Raw genomic sequence first — 16,419 nt, forward strand, 5'->3', positions numbered from 1 at the left:
TTACTACATTCGCCTCTGTCAATAAGAAAACAAATACTGTGGTTATTTCTTTTCAGACAGCATCACTGGATCTCTGTTAAATTCAATAATAAAGCTACTCTAAAAAGCACAGGAGACATGGCATTTGCTAATGCCAGAAAGAGAACACTTCACTACAAAATCTAAAATGTTCCTACAGCTAGCTGAAATAGTATACTTGAGTATTCCTAGTCGGAATTTCTGATATAACCCACCACTGCAGTAACTGTTGGACATGTTAGCAATCTTGATGGCATAGCTCCTTTCATTTCAACCCTCGATTGGCCTTTAGCAGTCAGAGTAAGTGAGGCTGTCATCCCATCTTCCACCCTTATGAAATTGAATTTCATGAAAGAGACGTCATCTAGAGTTTGAGAAGTATGATTGACATCTTCCATATAGCTGCCTTGCACTAGTCAAAAGCATAATAACTGTGCCCTGAGGCATATGCTTGTGTCTGCGTTTGTGGAGAAGAGCAGCTCAGAGAGGAAGAAAGTGGAGAAGACCTCAACATACAGGTCATTCAATCACTATGATGTCCCCATTACCAACAAGAGCTTCTAGGTTATCACCTTCAATTATGCTAAATATACAGTATATCTTTAACAGGGACAGTCCCAAACTTCTGGTGGCATTACCCATCTGTTGCCTCAACTAAGGGAAAGACATGTAATGGCAAAGGGTGAAGATATCCCAGTAGTATTTTATCTTGAATTCTCAAAATAAATGCATACAAAGGTATATAAGTAGATTTTGAGACCAAACCTCAGAGCTGCCTTTATAATCTTGACTATTAAAGATACATGATACATATTTTTGGACCTTTATCATCTTTTAAGAAAAAAATCTACATCTACTTAGTTAGCACATTAAAATTCCCCTTATGGCAACTTTAATATGTTTATTATGATATTTTTGTTAAAAATATCAAGTTTTCTCTAGAGACAAGCCATTTGCTAAGAGAAAGCAAACCCTTATGGTAAATGAAATTAAGAACCTTACAAGGTATTTCTGTTTAGCTTTTACGGGGCTCTTAATGGATGTATACGTCAGTGCTAAACAAATATGTGATGCTGTGAAGCTTCGTGACTTTCTCATATTAAGTATGTGTAATTTCTTATTAAAATGGTAGCATCCTCATCCGCTGTGCTCTCTACCAATTGTGTTAGACACAGACTGGGTTTATTTACATGTGATGGTCGAACACTGAGAGACTTGGAAATAAATCAGTAATAAAGTTGTGGAACCGTAATGAGGAAGTATCTGGACAGTTTCTTCCCTGCCATCTCAGAAGTTTTGTGTATCTCTGCTCCAATTTCTGATATAACATATATCATAGTCAATATGTGTTCTCCTAGAGAACATGAAGTATATCTGATTAACTCATTGGCGATTCTTATTCCGAAGTCTTCTCTCTAAGACCTAGGGTAATACTTTGGTTGGCTTAGTGCTTTTAATCTTTCATCAATGCTCATAAAATATATGCTGTAAAATTTTACAGGTGAAGTCTGCTAAACACTGCATCGTTTTCTCTAAATTGTGCCTATCTCACCTAATTTTTTTACTGATTTGATCTTGACCTTGTTGACATTGTTGTGCAGAGACTGGAAATTCAAGGTCTAGTGGTTGCATTGCTTTTTTGAAATCACACCTGTAATGTACTTTGAGTGACACATGAAAACTCCCTAGAAAAACTGTCATTTTGATATGTTCCGGGTCTTTGAGAGGTTAGTTTCTCACAGAACAAAATTATACTCTTCACAAAAGAATCAAAGCAATGATCTCTCAACTAAACGGACATCTCTAATGAACACGTTCATCCATTTCACACAAATAAGATGCTAAACTTGGTAAATGAATCTTAGTCTATGAAGGTTTGAAACGACTTTGACACATGACTTCTGATAAATATCATTGGTTGAGACTTCAAAGGAATATTATTTGCTCATTACATTGATAGCAGAAAATATCAGTTCAAATTTTTTCCAAACAAATGTTCTGAACTCTCTGTGAAATTATCTGTACTATGAATTACATTATATGCAGGAATGGAATCATAGTAATAATTATTACTATTTTGGAGGGCTCATAATGAGTCTGTGATTTTGAAAGTCATAGACTTCAGGCATAAAGATAGATGAAAGTTTATTTTTTGATCTTTTTATCCTGTCTCAAGAATAAAAACCTTTATATTTGTTTTCCTGGTGAATTAGAAAAGCACATGGTACAGAAGTAGACTACTAACAATGATGAATAACATCCTGGAAAGATCTAACATGTTTAGCTGTCAATAGTTTTTTAAAAAAAGTATTTTTTTGTCAGAATGCAGGAGTTTCCCTATAATCATGATATTGAACATGATAGACTTTATGAAATTTGTATGCTCATGTGTAAACATGTAAAATATCTGCTAATTTCTGCATAGGTTTAGAAGAAGTTTTAACTGAAAAATGTTAAAGTTAAATTGTGCCTACAATAAGTATTAGTTACAGTAATTACAACATCAGAACACAGATAAATTTTCCAGTAAAAGGATAGAACTTTCAAATATGATGAGATACTAAGATAAATTCACAGCATTTTTTAAAAACCTCAGTTCCAAAATTCAATTAATGTTAATGATTGCCGACCATAGCCTTCCATACACACATTTATAAAACAGCTTATGAGCATAGAGAAAAATAATCAGAAACTTTATGATTTTACAAGTTCATTTTAGTGGGAAAGAATAATTTTATTTGTGCACATATATTAGCAGACTATGTTGATTTTAACAAGGTTTTTCTGATTTTTTTTTAAAACTAGGATAATATGTTATTCATCAGGTTATATTTTGATAGCATGAGTGTTGACGATGTGGTGTGGGTCCTTTTGGCTATGTGTTGCTTTCATTGGTAATGATAGGGTAGAACTTAGGTAGGTGGGAAAAGCTAGGCTGAATGCTGGGAGAAGGAAGGTGGAGATAGAAGCAATGGATCTTCGACCTGAGATGGACACCAGTTGGAATTTTGCCAATAAGCCACAGCTGCGTGGCGATACACAGATTAATAGAAATGGGTTAAACTAAGATGTAAGAGTTAGCCAATAAAAGTTAGGGCTAATGGGATAAGCAGTGTTTTAAATTAATATAGTATCTGTGTGGTTATTTTGGTGCTAAGCTAGCCAGGCGGCCAGGAAAAACAAGCAACTTGGCTCTCTTTGCAACCACTATGGAATGGTTTTAAATTGCTATGCAGAATAAACAGCTGTGAGAAATAATAAATTACTTTATCATTATAAGAGCTAGAATATGAGGTACCATATTTAAAAGTATATCTAAATAAAATTATTATCAAAAGTAGGTGCAGCCTAATTTAATTACTTGTTACTACACCTCTAAATGTCCTCAGAAAAATATGTGTCTGCTTTAGTACAAATGAAGTGGGTCAGAATATCAAGTAACAGATGAATTCACTTCTGAAATAAATATAATATTGTTTCTATTAGATTCCCTTGTTTCTACATGAAATCATTAATGCATTATTATATATTTTTTAATACGGAGTATTCTTAGTCTTTGAAAAACATTTTATACTTATCTCACACATAACTTAACTCACCCACACATAAACATGAACATATACACACATAAACACACATAAACATGTACACACATAAACATATACACACATAAACATGAACATATACACACATGTGTGGAAAGAATACATGATGCAGGAGCATGGTGCATATGTGGAGTCTAGTTTTCTCCTTTCCTTCAGTTATGTGATTTCTGGACAACCAGGTCAAGTTGTCAGGTTTGAAGGCAAAGAGCCTTTACCTAAATTCTTTATTGATGTTAGCTATGTGGATACAGATCTTTAGAATAAGTGATATTTTTTATCACATTGGCAGAGTTATAAAAATTGGCAATATAGGGAGTGATGTTTGGCATGAGCATTTTGTTAGATGTTGCCATGTTACCTCAACATATTTGAGACATGAAATATTGTGTCAGAGAAAATCACTACTCAACAGCCTTCCTCCTCATAATTTAGATTTTTTTGAGGGATATCTGTGATGGTATGATTTGTGTTCATGACTAGAATTATAAGAAACATTAAATTATTTCTAGGTGAAATATGCTAGCAGTTGTAAAAATCTTGACTGATATTTGAAGTAAAATGCTGGTATCTTAATTTGTATGCAAGTTGAAATGTGTGTTAATGGTAGCAATCATCTTAAAATGCAAACCACGCACTTAATACGTGTTTTATATAACTATTACTCTTAATTTTTCTCCATGAAGACTGTAGGAGATAATCTGTTACAATCCTCCACTTTACAGATAAATAGAACAAGATTTATAAAGGCTAGGGGAACTACCATGATCATACCATGAGTTAGATTCTAATATCAATTTATAACTTTAAAAAATGAGATTTCTACAGGAACTTTATTCTGCTGTCTGTTCTAATCAAAGCAATGCAGGCCAGTTTTGTTTGTTATGTAATTTGGAGGTGCTTGCTGTGGTTCTGACTGTGATGATGATGTTGGCAATAGTTAACTTGTTTTTAGTGAAAAGTGATGTAGGATTCCCCTCTGTACGCTGTGAATATTATTGGTTAATGAATAAAGAACTGCTTTGAGCCTATGTCATGGATGAACAGAACTAGGTGGGGAAAGCCAGGCTATATGCTGGGAGAGAGAAGGGTGGAGTCAGGGAGAAGCCATGGAGCCACTGCTAGAAACAGGCACGCTGAAAATTTGCTGGTAAGCCACTTCCACGTGGCGATATGCAGATTAATGGAAATGGGATAAATTCATATGTAAGACTTAGCCACTAAGAAGCTAGAGCTAATTGGCCAAGCAGTGATTTAAATAGTACAGTTTCTGTGTGATTATTTCAGGTCTAAGCTAGCCAGGCAGCCGGGAACAAACAAGAAGCATTTTTCTCCAACAAAAATCAAATATTTAGAAGGGATGGTTTAATTTAAATAAAAAATTGTTATTCATGACCATTGTTGCCAAATACCTGATAATTTTATTAAAGTATAAGTAAACTCTCTTGGGGGAAAACCCTGTTACCTTCATCTGAGGTTACTGCCTACTCACTGCAGACGATGTTCAAAGTTTATCTTCTTCATGTTTTATGTGAATTAAATTTCTTACTAAGATGCAAATGCTGTCTCCTTCATATAATGTTTGAAAACTGACATGTATGTTTGCATTTATTTTGTCTACCACTAGCAAAAAATGATTAAAATGATTATCCTGTTTATACAGTGTTTTGATTTTTGACATTGTGACATTTTGTGATAGTCTAGAGACATCAGCATTCCAGCCACTTTGTTGAGATGCAGGAATCCTCTTAAGATTTTTAGTAACATTATTGGGGTTTAGAATAAAACTATGAGGATCTGACATGCAAACTCAGTCTGTACCTATCTTTTTGGGGCACCTTAGCCTGTAGACATATTAATATGTTTGTTTTCTGTATTCACAGTGGTGACTTCCAAAATGTAGGAGCAAATTAAATGCCTAAATTGAAACAAAATGCTTAATAAAGTACAACTAGGTAGGCTTATGAATATACAATGTACTAGTATAGAAAAGCTAAGGATATTTCCCAAGGAAAAAGAATATAAAAAGTCATAACCACATTGTAGTCCCATTTATGTAAACAAGTGATAAGAAAACTGGATCCGTAAATGCTGCAAGTCTATGCCTTCGTCTTGGCCTCTATATTTTTATTTTATTGAAAAACTCTGCAGTCTACAGTGTGCTCCATGTTTGTACAGATGGCCTTTGACATAAAGAGAATCATGCCCCCTGGCTCCTCCAAAACATTAAAATATTTAAGGAAGAGGATATCATATTTATGTTCTGAGGCAAAAAAAAAATCTTTGTTACAGTGTCATAGGGAGAAAGTACTGCATTTTAGGCACATTGTAGATATAAACATGATAAATGATACTTCTTTAATTTTGTTGTTGAATTTTAGCACAAAATGAAAATGTGCAAGTAATATAGGGATTTATACCATGGGTAGATATAATGACAAAAGTATAATTAGGAAGACTTTTAACATCATCATTCACATTGGTGATCAAAGATTCCAAAATAAAAGTGGTAGCAAAAGCATATTTTCTATCAGCAGTATAGTGCCTACAACATTACAGCAGGATATGTGGAACGTGTGTGTGTGTGTGTGTGTATGTGTGTGTGTGTGTGTGAGTGTGTGTGTGTGTTTGTGTAACATCATTTATAAGCTTATTCTGTCTTCATAATCTCATGAGGAAGAAGCTATTAGTTCTGTCATTTTGAACGTAATAAATATTGTTAAATTTTCATTTTAGCCTTGCAAACTTAGCAAGTACATTACTGTTTACGTGTTTTTATAATTAATGACAGCAGTATGATCTTCTCATGTAATTGGTCCATTTGTTCAGAAAGTTCCCACTGCTTGACTGATATGCTCTGTGCTTTTCTCCTGCTGTGTCCCCACAGTCATGATGCTCAAAACATATAGAGTTTAAATTTATCTTGCTGTTGCCTTTCCTATCTGTTTACCATTTATTCATAAGCAAAAGACAAGGAAGCTTGATGTGGGAATGAGATTTCATTTACATTATTAAGAGTCATTCTGTCAGAAGAACTAGTTAATCTTTGGCACTATTTACACAGGCATTCAAGGTGCATCAAGCATTATTCTGTGTCAGAAATAGATCTTATTTATTTTGCTAAATACCTGAAATAGCTAAAGGAATGTTTCAGCTTCCTGGAAAGCAGTTAATTTATGAAGTTACTAAGTTTAAGTTCTACAAACTTTGTGGTCATTAGTCAATCAGAATGTTTTATTGCTATATCTCATGCCATGATTGCTTTAGCATATGCAAGGAACTACAGACTACATCGTCATATCATCATCATCAATGCCTTCCTCCTTTCCCTCCTTTTCCTCTTCTTTGTATTTTCCTTCTTCAACGTCTATCCCTGCAAAGTCACAGTGACATGACCTGTTTAGGTCAGATTGTAACAATTACAGTCATTGCATGATTCAAGCTTTGCTTTAGAAAATGAGGGTATTATGCAAACTGCTGTTGGGAATCTCTTTTCTCTTTCAAGTTCCCAAGAGGAAATCTGTGACTTAGCTAAAGAATTGAAGTGTGAATGATGCCCTTTCAAGAAGTCTTCAAACTAGGCCATAAGCACAATTTTTAAACTTAAAAATGCATATAGGTAACATTATATGGAATAAACAGGTTGTATTTATGTAGTTAGGAACACACATACAGGAAAAGAGGCCAGGAACTTGAGAGAGAGCAAGTAGAGTACATGGGAGGGGTGGGATGGAGAAAAGAGAAGGTGGAAATAATGTAATTATGCTATAATTTTTTTTAAAAAAACTCTAAATGTGTATTATTGAAGATTGATATTAGTGTACACACACATGGCTTCACATAGTTGCCACTGCACATATATGGAAGTCAGAGGACAATTCTTAGGAGATAGTTTTCTCCTTCCACTGTTTGCATGGATCTAACCCAAGTCATCAGACTTGCACTAATCAGTATTTTTCATTTTGAGCCATCTCACTGGTCCTGTATGTATTTAAGAATAGATTGTCTGGGCTGGGGTTCAGTGTTTCTTACTGATGAGAAATATCATTAAAGCATAAGGATATTAATAAGATTGAAGGATTTTATTTAAATCAAATTAATTTACTCATTTTATATCCAGACCACAGTTTCCCTCCCTCTCCTCTTCTCCCATTCCCTTCCCTGCCTCCCCTCTGACATACACATCTACTCCTCTTCATTTCTATTCAGAAAGGAGCAGGCCTCCCATGGATATCAACAAAACATAGCACATAAAACTGCAGTAGAACTGTGCACTTTCCTTTGTATCTTAATACTGGGCAAGGTCACCCAGTATGGGGAACAGGTTCCCCAAATCCAACCAAAATGTTTTGGCTAGCTTTTGGAAGTTGGAGGGCTCTAAAATTATCATTTCATTCAAAATCATGGCTGAGTTTTCCTTAGCCCTAGTGTGGAATGTTGAGATGATTTGCAATGTTTTTCTCTGAAGAATTAGTTTATTATCAGTCCACCTAAAGGACAGGCAAGAAATCCAATAGGCTGTTTGTTTTGTTAGGTCTAATAAAGGATTCGCCCGCAATCCGTATTTCACTATTGAGAGTAAAATGAAATTTCAGAGCATCTTGTTGCTGTTATTTTGCCATTTTTATTTGTGTCTTCTCACTGATTAAAATACTTCGGTCTTAATTACAAACTGGGGAGCATTAGATTACACTGTCTTGCTTTAAAAACAGTGAAGACATGTTCTTGTTTTCTTTTACACATTTTTATTTCCTTTTAGGCCCCTCTTTTACATTGCCTCTATGATAAAATTCTGTTTGCCTTGTAGCTCCTCACTGTTAGGACTGAGAGGGCCTTTCTCATCTGTGATTGTTCTTCCCTTTACAGTAGAAACTCAGTGACTCTGAGAAGATATGACTCATACAGCTTGTTTGGTTGTAGATCTTTGTCCAGAATCCCAGTGGCTCACTGACTTTCTTTTCCTTTTTTTTTTCTTTTTTATCTTTTCCGCTGTATCAATTCCCCTTGTGAATATTCAACTTACAGAGTGACATTTGAGGAGAACCAAACAAGCCCTGCATGGGAACTTTTCTGGTTGATGACTTGAAATGATTGATAGTGCATATAACAATATCGTGTGTGTGTGTGTGTGTGTGTGTGTGTGTGTGTGTGTGTGTGTGTGTGTGTGTGACTGTGCAAATGAGATCTTAGAAATCATCTATGAAAGGCAAATGGCTCTCTGTGGATACTTAGATGGTGTTCCATTGCAATATGCCTGAACCCTCCAATCTTACTGTTAAAAACAACACATACCATTGTAGAGTTGTTCTTCCTAATTATAATGTCACAGTGATCCTTTGATCTCTGACCCCGTGATGTCTCTCATTTGTGCTGACCTATTCCATCCTCTTTTGCTATTCTAGGTTTGTGTGCTGGAGAGGCAAATATTTGACTTCCTTGGATATCAGTGGGCACCTATCCTGGCAAATTTTGTACATATTATCATCGTCATCCTTGGTTTGTTTGGAACTATTCAATATAGACCTCGTTACATAACAGGAGTAAGTATTCTACCTGCATTTACCTTCTCTACTGAACTGGAGAAAGATATACAACTGGCAGAAGTCCTACAAAATAAATATATATCCTACTTTAAAAGTAGCATGATCTTAAATCATGTGTTTATTTTCATAGTTACAGACTATATCAATAGTAATTGAGTTTGATAATGGATATAATCATATTGTATTTTCATTAATTGCAGTTTGGGCAAATGTTTTCGTATAATTACAAGCAGAATCATGATTCTGTGTTTCTAAATTATCAAGTTGTGGCCTCTGAATTAAGAAAAGTTAATAAGATTGTCTTCTCATTTAAAATAACTCTGTCTCAAAAATTAGATAAACATAGCTTAAAACCATGGCAAATAACTATATACTTTTGATGTGAAATTTTTAATGCACATTATGGATAATATTTGAACTAAATGGAAGCTAGATCATTGTTTTTGTGTTGACCATAATTCTCATTTTGGCTCAGTGAAAGTATTTGACATTCCTATTCAAGTTAAACATACTTAACATAAAAGTGAAATTCAACTGTGTTACCGTTGCTATGGAAAACATAACAGGATTCTTTTGTCTTATCTTTGTATGTGCCTCAGATTTCTGCTGTCATTCTTCATTAATGTAGGATTTTGTTGTTGTTTTTGTTTTTTCATGTTCAAACATTTTTGTCCATTCTACTTTTTTCAAGGAAAAATATTTAGGGACTTATTTCAAATGTTAAACCTTACTTGTTGATACACTGTCTGCTAGTACAGCTTAAGATAGGTCTCCTTGGACTTACATCACCAGGGCTTCTCAAGTTTCATGAAACTTCCTTCTCATAAAAGGTGTCCTTGTCTGGCCAGTAAAGTACTCATAAACACAGGATGCTCACTGGAACTAGGAAAGAATGTAATAGAAGATGCATCCAAGAGGTTCAGTGCCTTGCTAAAGATGCAAGAGTAGTCCATAGTCCATGCATCCAGGAATGTGCTCTGAGAAAGAGTACACAACATGTGTAGTGAGGTAGAGAGAGATCTACAATGTAAGAAGTGTTTCGTTGAAAGCTAAAAATTTTCTATTTGAGTTGTGATGCTATTGTCCATTTGATAAATCCTTACAAGCATAGAAATTATTTTTATCAGATTCACTTCCATTGTTCTTTGTTTCCTTCTCTGGTAGTACTTCTTTTTTCCAACTAGTCTCCCCACCTTAGAATGTGTGTGTGTGTGTGTGTGTGTGTGTGTGTGTGTGTGTGTGTGTTTGTGAATGACAATGCCTGTGAATTTAATTAAGGTTTCTGGGAGCAGCACAGTCTATAGATACAAACATAAATAATTGGGATGCATTTTAACATTGCATCCTTGGAGCAAAACAAGTTTATTAATATTTCTCCTAAGACCTATGAGCCCAAGTCAATGGCATTTGCCCAGGTGGACAGGATCAGGAATGCACTACCTTGTGAGGAATGTGACTCACATTCAATCAGAAAGATTTAGATATTCTCATAATAACTATGCCACTATTGTGCCAGTAAGTTTGTCTTGTCTGTCAGAGTAGTACTGCAACATGCCAAGTCCACATCTGTTAAGACTCTGAGTGACTCTTCTCTTCCAGCAGCTGGCATTGCTCTTTCTAGCACAATGAATTCTTGTTAGAAAGAGGATGCTTGGTTTGTATTTCTGTGTCCTATAGCCAAAGTAAATAGTATCTTCATAAACATGGTCTTACAGTCAAATTTTGGTGGGCAACTAAGAACAATGGCAATGGCCTCTATATTTTTGGCTGCCTCTGGTTCCTCCCTAATCAACAACTCATGGAGCTGTGTCTCATATTTGCCAGTGGGAGTTTGTTTAATAATTGTTGACTTCTGAGAGCAGCATTATCCACTCATGCAGTATACTTTCATTTGAATTATCATTTATATTTTAGTTTTTCTTCTTTTTTTAAAAAAAAGCAATATTTGTAGTAGGCTTTTGAAATGATGTTTCCATATGGTATGTTTCAATACTAAGTTTTCATAATTATTAATTTTGTTTATCTCTGCATCCCATAACTTTCTTTAACCCCTTGGCAAACCGGTTTGATCTGAGGTAGGGGCTATAGCACAGTGGCTAGGAATGAACCATTTGAAGTTAAAATAGCAAGGCTGAAATCTTGAGTCTATTATGTTATTTGTGTCTGTGAACAACTTTGTCTCATCTAGATTCAATATTTTTTTGAAAATAGAAGCATCAATTATGTTTTTTCATGAGAGTTTAGTTGATTTACTATCAACTATAGGTGAAAATGTGACTCTGTGCCTTTTGTGATTTTATTCCTATAATTAAAGTTGCATTCAATATCATTAAATAATTATCACATCTGTATTTATGAATAAATACTAGGGATGAAGATCAAAATGTCTGAACAATTTAAGAATGGAGAGGTAAGAAGTAGGATATTTATGAAATATATTTATCACAATGCTTAGTATTCAGTGATGCTTAATGTAAACTAGCTATAACATTTTCCTTATTACTATTCAAAAGTAGCATTAAATAATGCATTGTAGCTCTAGTCTTGGAAGGAATGAAAACCAAAGTGATGGTTGAACTGTTTTCTGTGCCTTTCATTGCAAGTACTTTAAGACTAATCTGTATTCAGTTATAATCTTCCCTTAAGATGTAGATCTTTGTCTAGTTGTGTGTTAGAAAAACTTAAAACCCTCCTGAGGTTCTGTGTCACAATACATTTTCACATTCTGCCCCCGTTTGCTATTTCTTATAGGCAGCACTTTGGGTTTAATTTTTTTTCTGGAGACACTGTCATTTATTAAGAATTATTTGCCTGTTGCTGATGCTAAATTTCTGTATTTTAGCTCTATTGGCAGAGGCTGTTTGTTTGTTCCCAGCTGCTTAGATCCTAAATAATCACACAGAAACTATATATATATTTGCAATACTTCTTGGCCAATAGCTTAAGTATATTTCTACCTAACTCTTATATTCTAAACTAACCCATCTCCATTAGTGTGTGCATCACAATGAGGTTGTGACCTACCGGCAAAGTTTCGATGGTTTCCTGCGGAGGGATCTGTCTCCTGCAGCTGCTACATGGCTCCGCTTTGACTCCACTTACTCTTTCTTCCTCATTATGCTTGTAATTCCCACCTTGCCCTATACTGCTAAGCTACTGACTGAAATGGCTTTATTCATTAACCAATAAAAACAACACATAGACAGAAGGATATCCCACACCATAACTTAGAAAGTTCTAGGTTGGAAACATAACCTGAAAATCCTGCCTAACAATTCTTTCTTTCCTTTAAGGTTATTTCTCTCTTACAATCTCATGTCATATTCAACAAAAACACTACAAATAGTTCTGACAACTGCTTCCTTGACAACTCTCTTAATCAGATGAGCATGTCCACATGTATTCCATCTCAGTTCTCAATTTTCAGGATCTGGCTATGATCATTGTTCTCAGTATTTACAATGAGTTGTATCTATAGCCCTAAAACACAATTTTCTTCCTGTTTCTCCTATCTCTACTAACCCTCTCATCTCTTCTATAAGCTTTTCTCAAAACCAGCACTAGCTTTTGGAGTTCTAGAGTATTATTCTATTTTTAGAAATAATTTAAAAGTTATCTGTTTCTATGTAATTTCTTTGACTGAGGGTCCAAAAGTTGCTTCAGAAAAAATGAGAACATAGCATAAAAATGGAATAAAATTACAGTTTGTCCCAAGAAGACAAAGAAATTGCAGTGGAAGAACCTTAAATGGAATTTTAAATGATAGGAATTCTACTTCAGGAAACATCTAAAGAAGACAAATGCATGATTAGAGACTGTGGCTGACACTGATGCATCCTCTGCAGTCAAGACTGAAGGCTTAGATCATAACAATGACACTTATTTAATTCTTTCTTTTCTAAGGATGTCCCTTTGTGATTTTTATATTTGTCATTTTGTGTTTGTTATCAGTATTTCAATATAAAATTAGGCAAGCTCATATGTTCATTTCTGACAGGTATTATGGACAGTTTTATGTTTTCATTACATGTGTATTGATGAAATGTATTGGAAAATTGAAAATTGTAATGCATATCATCATATATAAATTTCAAACTTTTGATTTAATATGAAGCTATAAACATATATTCCATTATTCATTTAAGCAATCTTAATTTTAATGCTTATATCATCCATTCTTAAATTTTACTATTATAAATTTTACAATGTTCTCCATGAATAATACTTTTGTGTTTATTATGAATTATTCCTTATAATAAATAATAATACCCAATAATAAAAGTATATGAGTGTTTTTAAGATATAACTGAGTTTCACATCCTAAATTGCAGTAAATTATTCTGTGTCCAACAAGTACATTGAATCCTTGCTAGTTCTGACAAACAAGTGGCTCATATTTGATATGAAAAGATTTGCTTATACTTAAAGTCCTATTTATCTTTATTGAAGTAGATTTTTTTATGCTATCATTACTTATTTTATGTCATTTTGAGGTGATAAATTTGGAATGGTTGTTTGTTTTTTATTGAAATTTATTTAAGAATTTTTGGTAAAGAATAAACTATTGTATAAAATATCAAATAATATATGATTTTATCATATATTTATGTTATAAATATATAGTAAGGTATTATATATTAGTATATGTCACATAGTTTTAGAAATAACTAAAAGAACATTAGTAAGATTTTACAAAATTAAGAAGACTGTACATTAATATAACAATGTATTTGAGAATCATAAAACTAATTGTAGATATTTTCACTTGAAATGCTACAACACTTTATTTTAATGCTTAATTTTTTCATCTCTTTAGGCTCTTTTTGTCTTTGTAATTCATTCTATTTCTTTTGAAGTTTTAAAAAGTTAACTATTATATTAAAATATAAGTAGTAAGATTTTAGCCATTGTATCCAACTTTTCTAAAACAAAAATACCAGTGCCCAAAATGTGCTTTAAGGAGCACGCATTAATTGCACACTTGCTATATGGAAAGATGCTTAAGTTATATTATTAAGATTGTTTAGTCTATTTAGTTAAAAGTTCCTCAAAGCTTGTGAATATTCTCTGAAATGCTAAGTACAGCAAAAACATAAAAAGAGTAGGCAATAAATTTTTTCCATCACTAATTTTCCTTTTCATAAGCATAAAAGAGAACAATTTTCAAATTTAAAGCAGTCAATTATAACAAGCAACCTTTAGTCTTCTTTGAGAGTCTCTGGTATTTAGAATAATGTAATATGATCAAAGAAAATAAAATAAAAAATTTAAATTCCAGATGGGAGTGCAGATACTATAGAAAGAGTTGATATTGTTATAATTCTTGACAATAATTTGATTGAAAAAGTTCAAATTAACTCTTGATAGTAACTCATTCACAAATAAATATATGATTCTGGTGAAATCATAACTTTATGTTGGAAATCAAATTGTATAATGCATGTTTACTTGAGCCCAAGATACTGGCAAGCCTAATGCAGTGTTGGGTTTCAAACACAGTTTGTTAATGACAAAAACATGGATGAGTTTTACTCATCAGTCCCTTTATGACATGGAAAGTTGTAGGTTTCTCTTGGCTGTAGCCATAGCAGCTTTCTTATGAGACTGTCCAAGAGAATGCTGCTCTGACACTCAAAATATTTCTACCCTTCCTCTTCTCCCTGTCTCACTCTATTCCTCCCTATCATTCTGAGTCCCCTAGTATCCCTTAGTCAAATTCCATAAAAAGCAAGAAGGGATGCGATGCACTAAAATAATAATATTTACTAGTGCCACTTACTTGCTAGTCTCTTAGTTATGTCCCTCTCCAAATCCTACAAAACTCCTATCAACGTTCCTCACAATGCATACAAAGGTGTATGAGTGGGAAATAGTGGAAGCAGGCTGTTGATCCTTGAGTTCTGATGGCTAAGCCGAACTTGTAGCCCTCATGTATGTGTTATATGTTTTGACTTCATTAACTGTGCCTTTTTTTTGTGAGAAAATGCTAAAGAAACCAAGCCTCTGTCATACTGTGCAAATAAAAGGCCCCTTTTGAAAATCATTTGGTTATAGCAGTTGGGAAGATTTATTTCTATGTACTGATTGCAAGAAAAAGAATTCTGAACTTCTGATATGCATTAACTGCTATAATCAGCTATGCTATTATTTTTCATTATTTGTGGAGACCATAAACAAGCACTTTTGGGGAGTACTTATTGGGTCTATTCTCAAGTAATTTGCTTTTCAGTTGTAATGATGTTGCCTCCCTAAAAACATTTGCACTCCTTGAGATTATTTTAAGAAGTTATTCTGTGTTCAAGTAGATACTTCCTTGCTTTTTATTTTAAAAAAAATTAGAAAGAGAAAGGTATCTGGAAGAAAACTTCTGATAGCTAAAACATTAAAACTCTGTGCTTCCTGTGTTCCAGACAGACAATCAGTGTAGACTAGTGACAAAGAATCTCTTGAAACAGAATCAAATTAACAATATGACTAATGATGGGAAGTCATCGTGAGAGTAAGTAATTTTGCATAGGCTTAGGAAGAGGACAAATAACACAGCATTGCATGTTTAATGCTTTGGCCTGTAGTCCTAAATAAAGATAATAATGTAGCATTGTGAGTGCAGTTTACTCTCTCAGGAACATTCACTTTGAGACAATGTGAGTCACTTATTGTATGAGAAGTTATTTTGTGGTCTCATGTTAGTGTTGGGCGCTGACTAAGATGTTTAGTATGTGTTACTTATCCTAATTACATTTCAACAATGCAAATGCTTATTTTTAAATCTTTTCATATTTTTACAATGGGATTTTTAAAAATACATAATATGTAAATGTAGTTAAAACTATTTTCTAAAATAAGATAATAATGTTTGTAGATTTTTGAGACAGTGTATAAAATAGGGTTTAGATTAAAACAAGGAGTATTTTTTTTATTTTTTATTTTTTTATTAAATTATAAAAGTTTCCATTTCAGCCCCTCCTCCCAACACCCTCCCACTCCCTCCACTCCCTATCCTCCTCCCTCTCCATCCCCTAGAGCAGTCAGGGTTTCCTGCCCTGTGGGAAGTTCAAGTTCCTCCCCCCTCCCTCCAGGTCCAGGGAAGGTGAATGTCCAAACAGACTGGAGCGCCAAAATCCAGTATATGCAGAGGAAGCAAGTCCCAGTGTCATTGTCAATGGCTTTTCAAAAAGGCTCCGAGCCAGTCACATTCAGAGAATCTGGTTGGATCACGTCCTCGTTCAGTCCCAGTCCAACAGGCCTTGGTGAAC

General features: G+C 34.0%; 1 protein-coding gene across 2 annotated transcripts in view; it reads left to right on the top strand.

The window, feature by feature from the left end:
• Positions 1–16,419, top strand: part of Nkain2 (sodium/potassium transporting ATPase interacting 2) — a 1,053,674-nt gene that overhangs the window by 433,471 nt on the left and 603,784 nt on the right. For both annotated transcript variants that reach the window (XM_085689941.2, XM_048425402.3), the window contains exon 2: positions 9,023–9,160. In XM_085689941.2, the coding sequence (XP_085546067.1) occupies positions 9,023–9,160 (138 nt within the window). The remainder of the gene's footprint in view (positions 1–9,022; positions 9,161–16,419) is intronic.

The sequence above is a fragment of the Myodes glareolus genome, chromosome 1 (assembly GCF_982192425.1).
Source record: "Myodes glareolus chromosome 1, mMyoGla1.1, whole genome shotgun sequence".
In the NCBI taxonomy this organism is placed as follows: Eukaryota; Metazoa; Chordata; class Mammalia; order Rodentia; family Cricetidae; genus Myodes; species Myodes glareolus.